This window comes from Numida meleagris, chromosome 11 (genome assembly GCF_002078875.1).
Source record: "Numida meleagris isolate 19003 breed g44 Domestic line chromosome 11, NumMel1.0, whole genome shotgun sequence".
Taxonomy (NCBI): Eukaryota; Metazoa; Chordata; class Aves; order Galliformes; family Numididae; genus Numida; species Numida meleagris.
This window is the reverse complement of record NC_034419.1, coordinates 14,482,807-14,497,956: the sequence shown is the minus strand read 5'-3', so window position 1 is coordinate 14,497,956 and position 15,150 is coordinate 14,482,807. Positions and strand designations below refer to the sequence as shown.

The following is a 15,150-nucleotide window of genomic DNA, read 5'->3' as shown; positions in this document are numbered from 1 at the left end:
GGGACTGGCACTCTGGGGCCTCAGGATGTGGGTCCAGTTGGGGTTTCAGACCTGCCTGGCGGCTGTGAGCACAGCTTTAACACAAAGCAAATGCACAAACTGGGAAAGATTGGCCTGTTTTCTAGTCAGACTGGCTTGGTCGTTTGAATAAGGAGTTGGATGTTTGAGGGCTTATCTAAAATCAGACCATGAATCTTCTGGGTCGTGTTCAGAGGTGCAGTAAGAGGGTGTAACCTCCCTGCAGAGGAGATGGGAGGGTTGAGTATTACCCAGGATAATATCGTAGAGCAGGGTGTGGAGCAGGGCAAAATTAAAGCAGGTCCCCTCAATTTCCTCGCAACTCCTTCTGGTTGCTTTCCTTGCTGCTGCCTGTTGGTTGACCTCCTCCCTCTTCACATTACATACAGTGACATTCCAGCCCTGCATGCATCATATTAATTAGGCCATTTGTTAATTTCTGCATCATTAGTCGCTTGGGCCTAATTGATCTGTGCTCTCCTGATGCATCCCCAAGTGCAGGTTGGACCTGTGTGCGGTGTGCTGATGCTGCGTGTCTCAGTGAGGATTTCACTGTTGTGATGCTGCAGCAGAGCATTGCAAGGGTCTTGCATGTGGCTTTTGGCATTGCTTTCTTGCCACCTTGTTCAGGCTGTGTATCCAAACAGGGGTGTGTCCTGCAAAGCAGGGCGTCAGCAAACTGTGTTCAGGTAACACAGCCTATCCTCCTAAGGTGCTGCAGTGTAGTCCAGATTTGGACTATCAGTTGGAAACTGTTGCAGTTGTTGAGGAACCAAGCATGTGTTACTGTTAGTGATAAATTAATGACATAGTTCTGTTGCTTCAGTTCAGACTTCAGTTTGTCAGGAAATATCCTATTCATCTGTGATGAATTGTGTGGTTGTGAATAACCAGCAGAGGGATACTAATGTAATTGTGTAATATAAAGACAAATTAACACCACACTAATGCAAAAGAAGAGAAAGCTTACAGCGAGCTAAATAACACATTGATAGAGAACTAAAGTAGGTATTCATGTATTCAGCAGCCAAGTGCTGACCTACCATGTTTAAGTGCTCTTATTTTTAAAAAAAAAGGCAAAAAATAACCAAACACAAACCACTTCCTAGTGCAATCCAGAATAATTAGGATGACACTTTTGCTGAGCACAGTAACTGTATGATGCTGATGCCGCTTTCTTTTATTTTAACAGAAACCTGAGCTACAACAAGTTGACAGAGATTGATCCTTCTGCCTTTGCAGAGTTGTTGAACCTGCAGGAAGTGTAAGTATTCTTTCAAGGTTTTTGGTGTATTTCGCAAGGACAGCTTGTGGGACACGAGGAAATTGTATACAGTTTCCCAAGACAGTATCTTCCTTTAGTTAACGTGAATGAGCAGATGTGACTCAGTGTGGAGGTTTTTTTCATACTCTACTTCTGCTCCTTTCTTTGTCTTTAATCAATTAGTAGAACACAGCTTCCCAATTAAAACAGCGTAGCTGTTATTGGAAATCATTGGAGTTTGCTCCCTCTGTTTTGTGCAGTACTCAGAGGGAGCAGTTCATCTAACACACCTGAACATACACACAAAGCTCCTTGCTGAAAGCATAACCCTGAAGCAAGGCAGAACAGCCTGGATCATGATATCTGATGCCAACCTAACCCAAATCTCCCAGGAAACAAAGGTGTAGTGTAGTGGATAACAAAGCACTTAACTGTGTCTCCTCCTTTCTTAGACATTTGTATTCCTTTTGGAACCAGGACAAATTCTGTTTGAAGTCTGCTAGGTCAGCCTTCAAACAGCAGAGCTGTCTTCTGCTTTGGTGGGGGAAGAGAAGGAGCTGGCGAAGGCTGGCTGCAACAGGCCCCTTGGCTGGTGGGAGGAAATCCTGCATGGGGTCCTACCTCCTGACCTGTGTAAATGCTCAGCCATCATGCTCATAGAAGTGCTGCACTTGTCAGCTATTCGCAGCAATTCCCGGAGCTCTGATTTGGGTTCTGAAAAACGAAAGTGACTAAAATTGTAAGCGGTGGGTTGAGGTAATGAGCTCTCATTTGAATGTTGAATTGCTGGCATACTTGAGGTTTGGGCTCTGTTTGAAGAGCTACTGATGCCTCATGGGAAACTGAAAAAACATTTCCTTTCAGAAACAATGCTGTGCTGTGTCTGTATCGTACATTTTCTCTTGTCCTTTGTCTGTTTCCATTAAGTGTTGGCTTTGGGACTCATGGAGCGGCCAGATCCCGTGATTCTGAAATAGGCAAAGCATTTTGCAGTGGTGGGAATTCTGCTTGGCTAATGCCTGCAAGATTGGACTGTGGGTATTAATGCAATGCGTCTCCACCAGCCCGAATGTCTGTGGCACCTCTTCTTACACTGACAGTAGGGACTTGCTGGGGATATTGACAAAGTGAGGAATGTGCATCAAGAGTGAGGGCAGTGCTTGGAGGTCAGCCTAGATTGCCTTAGAGAGCAGGAGGGGAGAGAAAGCAATGCAGGTGAGCAAATGCTGCCTACAGGATCTGCCTTCTTTAAACAGTGAAAAGCCTTAAATTGCTCTGTGCTTAGAGATCAGAATCACTGCCCTGATCCCATGAGACTTCAGAGTTATCCTAACATGATCGTGGCTTAGCAATTGCTTTTATTTGTGGAAGTGCCTGAAGGTGTTTGACTATTGGGCACGTGGGGCTGGGAGATTTCATTTGTGTGGCTTCTGGTTCCATAGGTAGGGAGCTCCTGCATGCAGAGTCGTGCATTGAGAGCTGAATGTGGAAAGAATGTTGAGGACTGAGGGAAGCAGGCAATGCAGCCTACAGAGTAATGGCGTGGCTACCAGTGCCTTGTTAGGGGAAAGGGAAAGAGCAAAGGAGTGAATAGGAGGAAAATGGAGATGGAAAGGGAGGCAGAGGTCTGGAGCCCAGCCTGGAAGGCAGGCTCTGGAAAGTGTGAGGGAGAAGCTCTTTAAAAAGCCCTATCTACCAATCTTGGTTGCTTTTGAATAACAGCTAAACCACAGACCACTGAAATAAACTGTATTTCACAAAGAGAACCACATCTGTACTGCCAGAGCATCTCTTTCTGAGGTTTTTTTTTAAGCACTTTACAAACATTCATGAAATAAGGATCATGCTGTGGCATGTCGTGAGAGCAAGTCAGTGTTTTGCTGTGCGCGCTGTGCTGGGCAGACCAAATCACCCTTGGGGAATGAGATTGCCCCAAATGATAGATGCATTGATAAGACCTGAAACCTCCCATGATGCTTCAAACATGGAGCCTGTGGTTGCTGAGCATTACAGATGGCTCTCAAATGTGATGTGTCTGTATGTGAATAATTAGTGCCATATATTTTGGAAATCTTTGAAACCCTTAGTTTTATGAAAATGTCTGCAAACTAAATTTCTAAACTTCATAGCTTACCTTAGTAGTTCTGATGTGCTTTACTAACGTAAAGTAAGAGCAGTTGGCTATCTTGATTCTTAGAAGCCTTTTTCCCTTAAGTTTAATCTCTTGCAAGAGGAGGTTAAAGTGATATGAAATCCCGTGATCCCATACTCTCAGGAATTAGTAGCTGTGTGCTGTTGGAGGCTGAGGTGCAACGGGGCTGCAGCACTGCGTTACCTCCCTCATTCAGGACACCTGTACTTTCTCTCATACCCTTCTGTGGTCTCTCTTAAAGACACCCCTGATCCCATGCCTTGGCTGCAAGGATAGGAGGGGGATGCTGCTGTGGGGCAGCCCTCTTGTCCTTTGTGGGGTTTCCTCAGGTCATATGGGATCCATGAGAATGACGGTTACACGGCTCTCAGGTTTTCCAGGCTCAGTTTATAACAAAGAGGTAGTAACTGTGCTAAAATTCCTCTCCAGACAACTCACCTTTTATTTTCTAAAGTGCCTTTCACTGAAAGCTCTGGAGAGCTGTGCTATTTTTGAGCAGGCTCCATTTCAGCTTGACACCAGCCTGGCAACCGGACCGTAAATATTTTATACGGGTGGCCCCCTCCTGCCCTCCCTTGCTGTCCAGGGGCAGCAGGTTTGTGTCCTCAAGGAGAAAGGATAAGGATGCTTAAATTTGTTGAGTCTAGTTCTGGGTTTTTTTGATGGTTTTTTTTTTTTTTTTTGCTATTTGTTCATTATATGTGAGGGGAAGGGGGAGAGGGAAATCCCAGACAAATAATAAGCTTGGCTGTCTCCTCTGCCTCAGCAACTGGTGCCTGTGAGCCAAGAGAAAATGAGGTGGGAGAGCTGCTTTCTGACTGTGTTGTTTAACTGAGAAAGACTTGACAGGGCAGTGATAGATGAAGATGACGCTTATGTCAGAGGAGAGTTTGGATGCTTGCTAGATGCTGGGTAGTGTTAGAGCTGCTTAACCAGCGCTAGGGGAGGGTGGGCCCAATTCTCCTTCCCCCTTCTGTGGCTTTCAAAAAGATGCTCAGCTGGATGCTAATTTAAATGTGTCACAAATATATGCATTTCAATGCTCTTTCCAGCTAGCTTTGCTCTGTTGAAAGCTCGAGACCTTGCCCTAATACCAGTAACAATGAGCTTTTAGTTGCAAAGTAGAGCTCCTTGCTGAATTGCAATGCCTCTGGCTTTCTTCCCTTACATTTTAAGGTATGGGTATAATGTCAGAGGCAGAGCTGCAGCCGAGAAAAGCTTTTATCCCAGCAGTGCCTGGAACTCCTCATGAAATCAAATACGGTGCCTGCTCTCGGAGGAGTCAGGAGGAAGTTCTGCAATGGAGGCATTGCTGCCCTCTTCCACCTGCCAAAAATATTTTTAAAGTGCCAAAAGGAGCAGAACTTAGGATTGCCCCAGCTCACACTCAGGGTTTAGCACCCCTCAGCTGTGCCATGCATCCCTGCTCCCGCTTTGCAGTCAGATGCATCTGGATGTGATTTTCAGGATTTCCTGGGAGGATTGCCTCAGGGGCAAGGCCTGCGAGGATTGGGGTGCTTCTGACTCCCCCAGTGGAGGAGAAGGTGGTGGTGTGTTCAGGGTGCAGAAGCACAGCAGCAAGGCTCTCCTGATTTGTGTAGCTGGGGGCTGTGGGGCTCGGCCTGGCCAGGGATCAGCTTTAATGGCTTCAGTGTGTGTGTGTGGGGTGGGTGTGGGGGGGCAGCAAGATTGCAAAGAAGTTAGGTAATTTTCAAGCAGCCAGACAAGCGACTGTTACAGTAATTAATTGACTAATTCACCGTACAAACAAGGGCTCTTTAAACCAAGGAAGAGCCGGTCACATGGCCTGGATCTGTTTTCAGTCAGAAAAACACTTCAAACATTAGGCCATTGAGGGGGACATTTCTGTAACGGCGTTTCCAGGCGTGAGGCCTGTCTGCAATTGCCATTAGCCCTGCGGGGCCGCCCCGGGCTGTCTGGAGCAGGTCACCTGTTTCAGTGCCATTTTTGTGCCCAGTGCAGTTTTTTTGCATGTTCGTGGCCAGCTCTGTGGGGCTGCCCCTGTGGGATTTTCAGAGCTAGGCCCAGTGCGGCCTGAGGGCCGCCATGACATCTCCATGTCCAAGTGCGATGATTCTACCTTGGATAAAGAAGGTATTGTTGGAGCAGTTGTGGCAGCTCTCATCTATTAAGAGGTTGTGAAAAGGTGGGACAGTCAGAGAAGCCCCTTGAGATGGAGACTTCTGCCAAAATGCTGGTGTTCCGAGGGGAACACACTCGCACAGAGTGCTGTGCCCAGCTGATACACGCCTCCTTGATTAAATGATTCATTTCTTGTTGCAGGCAACTGAACAACAATGAACTGACTGCTATTCCCTCCCTGGGACCTGCTGCTTCCAGCGTCCGTGCCCTCCACCTGTGAGTTGCTGCTGCCTCCTTACTTTTGAGTTTCTGCCACAATTTGTGGGGTGGATGTAACTGCTGAGTTTCATGCATGTCACACCCGCTTCTGCTAGCTCTTCAGATTTCATTATCAGTCTTGTTGATTATTTAATTAAGAAATATCTTCTGTAGTTGAGATTTGGGCTAGATTGTGTGTGATTAAATGTGCTGTTCTAATGCAGCTTGTATGCGCAAGGCAGAAGATAATGCTTGTAGGCCAGTTAGAAATCTGCAAACCCAAGAGCAGATCATTTCTCTGATACTTAATTTTATTGAGTGATCCAAAGTAAGCAACCACTTTGTCCATCTGTCATCGCAGCCAAGTCTGTATAAATGCCTCCAGAGTCCTAAAAGTCATTTTTGTGCCAGTGTGACTGGAATGGATCTTCCCAGGACTTAGCAAATGTTAACAGATTTGAATTACCACCTTTTGGCCTGTAAAAAAAAAAAAAAAAAAAAAAAAAAAAAAAAAAAAAAAAGATTGTAGATGTGATTCACATGAAAGTCCTGTTGGGCTGTGGCAAGTACAGTGGGTAGCACTTCCACACAGCCTGCAGGAATGCCATGATGGGCAGCCATGAATAGTTACAGAATAAGATGCCCCTAGCAGAATGTCAGGCTGAAATCTGCCATTGTTGCTGTTGCATTCCTGCTGCTGGAAGATGGCAGACACTCTTTTTTGCATTTTTGTTTTTATATGATTGTCCTCATTTTTTTTTTTAATTAACATTTCATCTCTTGCCAAACCATTGAGACCTTATGATCAGTGATAAGTCAGTAAATTCCACGGGTTAGTTGCGTATTGAGTAAGGAGGGGGTTTTGTGTTTTTCTTTCACTGTCTGCATTTGGGTTTCAACCATTGTTTCATACTTGTGCTATTAAAGGAGTATATAGTTCTACCTTATTGTTTTTTTCCCTGGTGCTGTTCTGGTTGTTTTTGATTTTCTCTTAAAGCCAGAGACTATTTGTGTCTTAATGTTTCAGGAAACTCATTCCAGACCCATTTTTATGATCTCTTTCAACTTCTATTTTTTTTTTTTTTTCAGATTGGTGATTGTAGGGCTAGGTCTACAGAAGCTTTGAAATTTGCTAACTTTGGTAGTTTAGGTGCCTACAGAAGTGTTAGACACCTTGAGAACCCTTGTGCATCTGCCACCAAGGATCTAGGACTGGGGACAATGCTGAAGGGAGTAAAGACATAATGATATCAGACTTCTCAGTACCTTAGTGTGGATTTCTAAAATTATTTTTGCATGTGTCTGCTTATAATGCACGCTGAGAAGGAATTTTGCTGAGGTATGTGTGATACCTCCCAAGTTTCTGGGAAGGGGAAGTGGTTACAGCTAATATGGTATCCAGCAAAGTGCCTGAGCAGTTCAAGTGATGGCTTCGATTGTGCGTGGCCTTGCAGCATATAGCTGCAGGCAGGTGTCCCATCCCTTCTTATCTGCTGTGGCTTTGTATCTTCTTGTAGTGGAAAGTGCCGGTGTCCATAGCACTGGGGACTGGTCTTCTCATGCTTGAAAGGCTCTGAATTACTCTGAGACCTTGATCAGTTGACTGAAAGTACATTCCTATTACTTAAATCAAGAACAGAATTGAGTGAAATTAATTGGCACCATTCCTGCTCTTCCATTAGGCAGTGTTAAAATATGCAAAGCAAAAGAACTCCCTCACTGTCTTAATTCAGTTTAAGGACCTGAGCTTAAAAGTAGCATCCATATCTCTCTCCTGGCATGAAGTGGGCTTAGCTTTATTTGAGAAATGATGCCTTTGATCTGGTTCTTGGGTATAGTGTGTTCCTGCAGAGCTTACAAAGAGCCAAAGCACTCCCGTGCTATCATCAGCACTGAAACTAGTGACTGTCTTTCATTTAAATGGGCAAGTAACCACTCCACCTCCTGGGTGGAGGAGTGGCTTGTGTCTCAATAGTTATCAGACCTGTCAAATATGTCACATGCAGTTGGTGTGAAACCAACTTGTTTGATTTCTCCTCCTGCCACAGCCTCGCCCTGCTCGCGTGACCACATGTGAAGCCCAGATCCGTGATCTGGGGGCTGCTGACTGCAGGGCTGTGTGGTAATTCCCTCCGAGCAGGATCTCTTGTTTGAGGCACGATCCCCTGACATGAGAGGCCATCTGCCTGCCACTTGAACTGAGTTCACCAGACCGCCATGTAACCCACTGTGTAACAGCTCATGCACTGGGATTCAAAAAACTTCAGAAATCTGATTTATGGATGGAAAGCTTGCATACAGTTTGCCATATCCAGGATATAGTTTTAGGCCCCCCAAATCAGCTTTTCTTTCTCATGAAGTCTATAAATGATCTGAGCTTCACAAGCCCCTGTTGTTATTTTTGCTATTAATTTAGCCTTTGGCAAAGGACCAAATTGCTAGAGCTTTGGCTTTTTATTTCTGAAATGAAATAAGTGGGTTTGGAAAGGAGTAATAATGAGCGGTGGAAGGCAGTAGATTTACAGCTCCTCTGAAATTTCAGAGTGGTACAGAAGGAAGGGGAAGGTACAAAGCCAAATGATAAAAGGACAATATTCTAAACAGACCTGCTTAGTATCGCTTTCCAGAAATCTGTATTGCTTTCCTCAGCTGCTACACATAAATAACTGTGATAGTGGCGTTTGTAATGCTGCTGTCATACCTCTGCAAGAAGGATCTCTTTGTTTAGCTTCTTTCAGAGAATGCTGCATTTTCTTACCCCTGCATTTCCTTTTAATTTTTATCAGAAGTAAAAATAATCTGAAAGAGGTTTTAAAGTACCTGCTTTAATCGATGTTGCTGACTGACTTGCATCAGAATGATTTGCTGAGGAAGTGAGGCTTTTTCCATCACTGGAAGTCAATCAATTGGATATCTTCCTAAAAGATGGTCCTTTAGTTCAACTCTAGGTTAATGGACTTGGTACGTAAATCGTTGGGTGAAGTTCTTTGGCCTTATGTGATGTAAGGAATCGGATTGTACCATCATACTGGTTTCTTCTAGCCCTCAAATCAGTGAAGTAATAATTGGGGAGGTTGCCAAACCAAACTCAGGGTGAAGACTCATAACGAAGGCTGTGTACTGAGAAATTGGTTATGTTTAAGTATATAGTGTTACAGTGATTCTTACTGCTAAAGAAAAATAAATACATTTCCTTTTTTTTTCAGTGTTTATAAATGTGTGAAGTGTGTTTACCTCACAAACCTCTGAAGTAGGTTTTGTATATTGCATGTGGTTAAGTATTTCCAAAGGGCTGTGAATGTATTACAAAAGCAGTGGTTGTGTATTTGTCGCTCAAAACAGTCCTAGTGAATGGGTTACTTCATTTCCAGCTCTTCCTAAATTGGCGGAGAGAGTTTCTATCCTTTTGATGCTGGGAGAAAGGAAAATGCCATATTGTTAAACTCAAATTTACTATAAAGGTTGTTTCAGTGAGCTTGATCACTTCCTGCTCCGTGTCTTGGGGCTTCCCATATCTGTCTCCGTCACCCCAAATTTACTTGACCTTATGTGCATGCGTACCAAGAACTGGTGATATATATGCAAACATGTGGGAATCGGTTGGAGAGAGCATTCTCAAAGCTTATTGCAAATCTTTGGGTATTTCAGGCTGCAGATGGATGCAAGGGCAACATATGTATCAAACGTGCTATGCCTTAATGTACTGCCATGAAGTTTAATTCAGTTTAATTATTCCTTGAAGAGTCAGTTTGCCTTGCACGTTGAAAATACTGCCAAAGTTGTTCATCTGAATGTGAGCAAACATAAGGGACTTGATAAGGCTTTTAATAGAACAGAAGGGGAAAATAATCTATGGACCGGTTACCAAATAGAGACAGACATTAAATGCAAACATCTGCTAGTGCAAACAAAAGCCAGGAAATTCAGCTGGGAGGGGGAGAGACTGTGAATCTGGATTCATTCCGAAATTACATCGGAGTAGCTGAGGGGAGAATCTTGCCTGAAATTCCCACAGCGTTTGTAATTTAGCTACAGTTCCTAGACTTGGACATTTGGGAGTTGATGGCAGGATGTTTTCACTGACATGCTTTTGGCTGAGGATTTCCCTTCCCAGTGTTCTGCTGCAACTCAAGTGTGTTAACTCTGTAGGCTCTTTGGAAGACTCTTTTCTCAAGCTGTGATCTGATTTGGTGGGGAAAGGGAGGATGGAAGTAAGCATTTATTTGCAGCAGAACTGAGTCTGCATATATCCAACTTCCTGACCAGCTTGAGTGGAGAGTCACTTAGCCTTGCTAGCATAGAAGACAAAAGGAGAAGCAGAGCTGCGATGAGCTCTGCGTAGATCTGCTACTACAGGTATCCTCCAAACTCCTGTAGAGATATTAAGTCAGTTCTGGTGCCTGGCTGCACTTCAGCTTCTGCTTCACCCACCTACCTGTGGCTGGGTGAGCGTGAATGCGTCCTGAAGAGCTCTGGGGATGGCTGCACAGGATGGCAGGAGGATTCTCATCCTCTGGTGGCCAGCCAAGGTGGCCAGCCTGATTCAGCTGGCAGCCAGTGATGCGGACTCACCAGCACAGGCTGCTCTGCAGCTGTGGGGCTCAGTGGAGAGCCTGCGAACCAGACCTCCAGAGCAAGCATGGTAAGCAGAGCACTCCAGGCCACATCCTTAGCTGGTTGGGAATTAAGGAAGTTAACAGATTAAACACTTAAAAATAACTTTCGTTTCTTTCACTGTAAGTCTTTTAAGTCCCCAACCATTTAGGAACAAAAGGGATAGTGACCCACGGCAGTCTGCTGTATATTAGCAACATCAAGAGCTGTTTGAGATGCATTGGCCCCATGGTCTTGCTGTGAATAAGCACAGATAACAAGGAAGTCAGAACAAGGATTTTTTGAAGCAAAAGAGCGTGAAATAGGATTAGCTGATTCACAGAGGATGCGGCACTCTGTGCGTGTTTACTGGGGAAAGCGAAATCAATAGGACCACTCTGCTGCCAAACTGAGCATAAAAGTCCCTTGAAGAAAATCAATCTTCTTTACAGGCTCATTAATGTAAAGATCAATTCACATTAAACTGTAATTAAACAGAGAGGGCTAATAGGAGAAGGGTAGGTGATCTACCGTGCCATAGGCAAAATATATCATGTAAAATTTGTAAACTAAATACATGGAGAATTGGGGACCGGGAGTGAAAGGGAATGTGCAAAGCTTCTCTGAAAGGACAGCGGTGAGTTCAGATGCCCACTGGAGCAGCACGATAGTCAAGGAGGGCTCTGCATTGTGTTCCATCTGGGTGTCAGGGTTGAGAGGGGTCAAAGACTGCAGCCAGTAATTTTGTGTCAGGAGCAACATTTCCATTTGAGCTGCATAGTTTTTAAGATTTTTCTTGTTCCTCTGGAGTGTAGGGAATTTCACTGTACTCCTGGTTAAAATAGTCAGATTGTTAACATGAATCTTGTATGTCTAGCTTTAGCTTTCATTGCATCTTGTCAGATCTTTGTACCAGATTAGTTGACTGGTACTGGAGATCACTAACATGGCAGAACTGAGATCATACAGTGGATCTCCTTCTGAAACTGTTGCCTTGTGCTTTCTTAAGAGAATGCTTTGGGAAGCAAGTGTTACTTCAGTGCTCTTTGCACTGCTTCTCTGCTGTTACCCAATGAGGTTTGCAAAGCCTCTTTGTAAAGACCTGTGCGGTCCATGAGACTTTTTGAGCTGCAGTTGTGCTTTATCCAAGACAAACGTGTCCTACTCTGTTAGCTTAAACTGCGATAGCAGTCACTGCACTCTGCTGATCAGAGCCAAAAATTATCTGGCCAGTGTGCCCTCATTTCCACCAGCTTTTGACCAGGATCTGAGGTGATGATGTGCAACTCTAGTTCTTTGATTTTTTTCAAATTAAGATGGTGAAGACTTGGTTGAGTATCAGGAGAACTGCTGCTTTGCTTTAATTCTTGACTGTGTGGTAGCTGCTCTGGAACCCATAGCAAAAAAACCCCATGAAGTTGCCACAGTGGTACTGTTTACAGAGTACAGGTCAAGTCTGAGCTGAGCTGGTCCGTACATGAAATGTGAGTTCACTTGCATGTTCCTGACTAGATCAGAGTATAAGCCTCTGTGTAGGTGATGTTGAAAGTTGGCAGGTTCAGTCTTAAAGAAATTGAGGCCTAAGTGAATGCACCAGTACGGCTGTAGCCTTAGAGGGCTGTTGTGACGTGGGATCCTGCTGTAATAATTGCTGCACAAACAAAACAACTGCCTTGAGCCCTGAGAGAATTACTGTGCGAGTCATCTTTGGAGTGGAAAAAAAAATAAAAATCTAATAATTAGAAATGAGGAGAATTCTCTGTTAATTCCATCTGGGTCACAGCAAGCAGTTTTAGACTCACAGGCACAAAATGCAGATGATTTGGATGCAGCCGTGTGAGGGATCGGTTGAAGTCATCGGGCTCTCCCTGCGTGCAGGGCTCAACTGGCAGCTCAGCAAACCAACTGCCTGCCCTCATGCATGGAACTTGCACAAAGAGGGCTTTCCCTGGTGAGCAAGGCAACGTGGTGCGTGCAGATGTAGATCCATCAGCATGTGCAGATTTACCATCTGTCATGCTTGCTTCAGTTCTCACTTGTGTCTACAGGGACCAGTTCTCCTGTGTTTATTTAGGCAATTCTTCTCATAGGTTGGAGGGAGACTTCTTCCTGAGGATTTTGTCTGCGCTATGGGTTGTGCTACTCAGCTTCTATTTTTGAATATGAATATATTGATGTGGAAAGGTGACTAGAAAGAATGCTGACAGCCAGGATGTTCGGTATGCAAGCAACATACAGGCATAAGACACTCTTACGCTCACCTCTCGTGTTTGCTTTGTTCAGAGTTCATGGCAAGGCTCTGGTGTGTAAAGTCTGCTTGTTTTTGAGGCCAAAGACTGCAAGAGCCTTTCCCAGTGGAGGAAATTCTCATTAATCGTGTGCTCCCATGCAGCAGGAGAGACGCTGTTTTGACTTCTCGTTTGGGCTGTTGGAACTGTTCTAAATCACTTGCATGTCCTCCTCGAGCTTTCAGATATAATGCGAGTGTGTTAGAATCAGTGAAGGATCCAAGGTTATTCCAGGGAAATAGGTAATCATTTCTTCTAGAAAAGGTGTAGAAATGAAGCACACGGTCCTCAGACTCAACAAAAGAGTGTCAGAAAGCAATCTGGGTACATGCTGAGCAATGTAAAAAAGCAGCCAGAGGGAAAAGATAGTGAAAGTTGGTGGCAGCTCTTGGAATACCAGTTACCCCTTGAGGCTACTTTAGTATGTCTTTATTAGTGAGCGTAACTCTTTCTGTGCAGCCATGGCAACTTCTCCTGCAGAGAGGGAATTGCTGTGAGCTCAGCTAGGTCTGCCCTGATGTTTGTGTGCTGCTTAGCTGGCTGTGTGAGCTGAGTGCTCCTTCTGGAGGAAGGAGAAGATCCAAGTGGACTTTTGGAACAGAGCACAAGATCAGGAGTTGAAATACTGGACCAATATCGTGTGTGTGTGTGATGTTCCATGTATTCATGACAAGCAAAGTCCAAGTAAGTTTGAGTGGTCCTCCTTCCTCCTGGCCAAAGAGTGGGCACTGCCCTGGAGCTGGTGGAACTCACGAGCACAAGTCATCTTCTGGTGTTGTCTTTGGGCAGGTGTGTGTCATGCACAATGTCTAAGCTGCTTTCCAACTTCTGTCCTTCTGCAGATCAAGCTTAGATTAGTTGTTAAGGTTATTTGCGACCGTGATCTTTTGTTAAGGTCACTATGAAAAATAGCCTCATATTTGAACCTTAGAATAGCCCAAACTTGCTACTATTAATATCTGTGGTAGATAGGCTGTCTTATTTAACGGCATACGGCAAATAAAGCACATGCCTCCAGAGGCAATTCCTTTGTTAGTCTTCACAGGCTGAACAGATTTCAATCATAAATAACTTGCTGAGATAAGAGTTTTTTAGCATATTGAACTTTTCTGCCTGAAAAAACCGCTAGAAACTGCAGTGTAGTTTGCTCAGGGTGAGTAAAAGCAAAGTTGCAAGCGCAATAAAAGCAGATAGAGTTATTTATTCCTGTAGATTCCTTTATCCATTTCTTTTTTCTCCCAAAGTTTGAAACTGATGCAGCTTTTTGACAAAAATTGCACAATATCAGGAAAATATCCCTGAGTTACAGTTTCCGTGGTTTCTACCTTGCCCAGTTGGTTCTCTTTATCAGTCTGTAAGTGTCTGGTTGTTTGTCGTGGTTCTTAGATCAGTGATGCTTGTTCAGAGCACAGCCTTCTCCCTGGTGTACCACCCCCTTCCCAGTGGTGGCCACAAATAGATGCCTAGTGAGAAGTGAGAGTAGGGGTCAAGCTGTGATTTATTGTTATTATTTTATTAAAGTATGGTGCCATAAGTGCTTTCAAAATCCATTTGGTTTACCTTCAAGTGTCCTGGAAGGCTTGAGAACAGGCAGCGTCCTTTAGTTCCTTTGCGTATAACAAGGCTAAAACTATTTCAGCAAAGGTGTTAAAAATGAATGTGGTTCAAAGCTCAGTGAGTAAAGCATCAGTTTTGCCATTTACCTTCTGCTCCCTACGATGCTTAGCACTTCCATCATTGCTTCCACTGGCACTGTTAGGAAGAGTGCGTAATTCAGAGTGAAGAAATGCTAGAGTAAACAGCATTCACTGAAATGTGGACCTGCCACGTTTAGATTGGAAAAGTTAGCAAAGAATCTCTAGAAAGCTAATTTCTAGCTGAATAAAAGCTGATTACATGTTGGGTTTTATGATGTTTTAAACCAACATTAAATTCCCCAAATAATTGCAGACGTGAACAGTAGAGAGTGCGTTAAAAGTGATGATGTTAGTGTTGTGAAAACAGCCCTGCTGCTGGTAGGCAAGGAGGAGAAGCTGAATACTGGTTAAGGTAGATGGGGAAATGATCCGTCATACCTTCAGGTGAAATGGTTTCCTGAGAAGCCCTGTTCCCTTCCAAGTGTGCATAATTCTCGCTTGGTAATAGAAATTCCGTGCGAATATTGATTGGGAGTAAGTGGTTGGTGCGTTCATGTTCTCTGCCTGTCAAACCATTTAATGTTCAATTGCACATTGGGGAAAAAAGCAAAAGCAGATGGAAAAGGACACAGGAGCACAGATGATTGTTTTAGTGGTCAAAGATCTGAGAAGATAAAGAAGCTGGGGAGAGGAAATGAGATGAGTTGATGGCAACAGAAAGTGGCTCACTGTCTTTAGATGGAAAATATCTCCTTCTCCCATCCTGTCTATACTGCAGGTCATACTGCGTGAAGGTAATTGCTGAATGGGAAGGGGGGGGGGGGGGCTGATTGCAAT

General features: G+C 44.2%; 1 protein-coding gene across 1 annotated transcript in view; it reads left to right on the top strand.

Moving 5' to 3' along the window:
- The window catches only part of LRIG1 (leucine rich repeats and immunoglobulin like domains 1), an 81,885-nt gene that overhangs the window by 27,017 nt on the left and 39,718 nt on the right, over positions 1–15,150 (top strand). The window contains exons 2-3 of the mRNA XM_021409770.1: positions 1,211–1,282; positions 5,739–5,813. Of these exons, the coding sequence (XP_021265445.1) occupies positions 1,211–1,282; positions 5,739–5,813 (147 nt within the window). The remainder of the gene's footprint in view (positions 1–1,210; positions 1,283–5,738; positions 5,814–15,150) is intronic.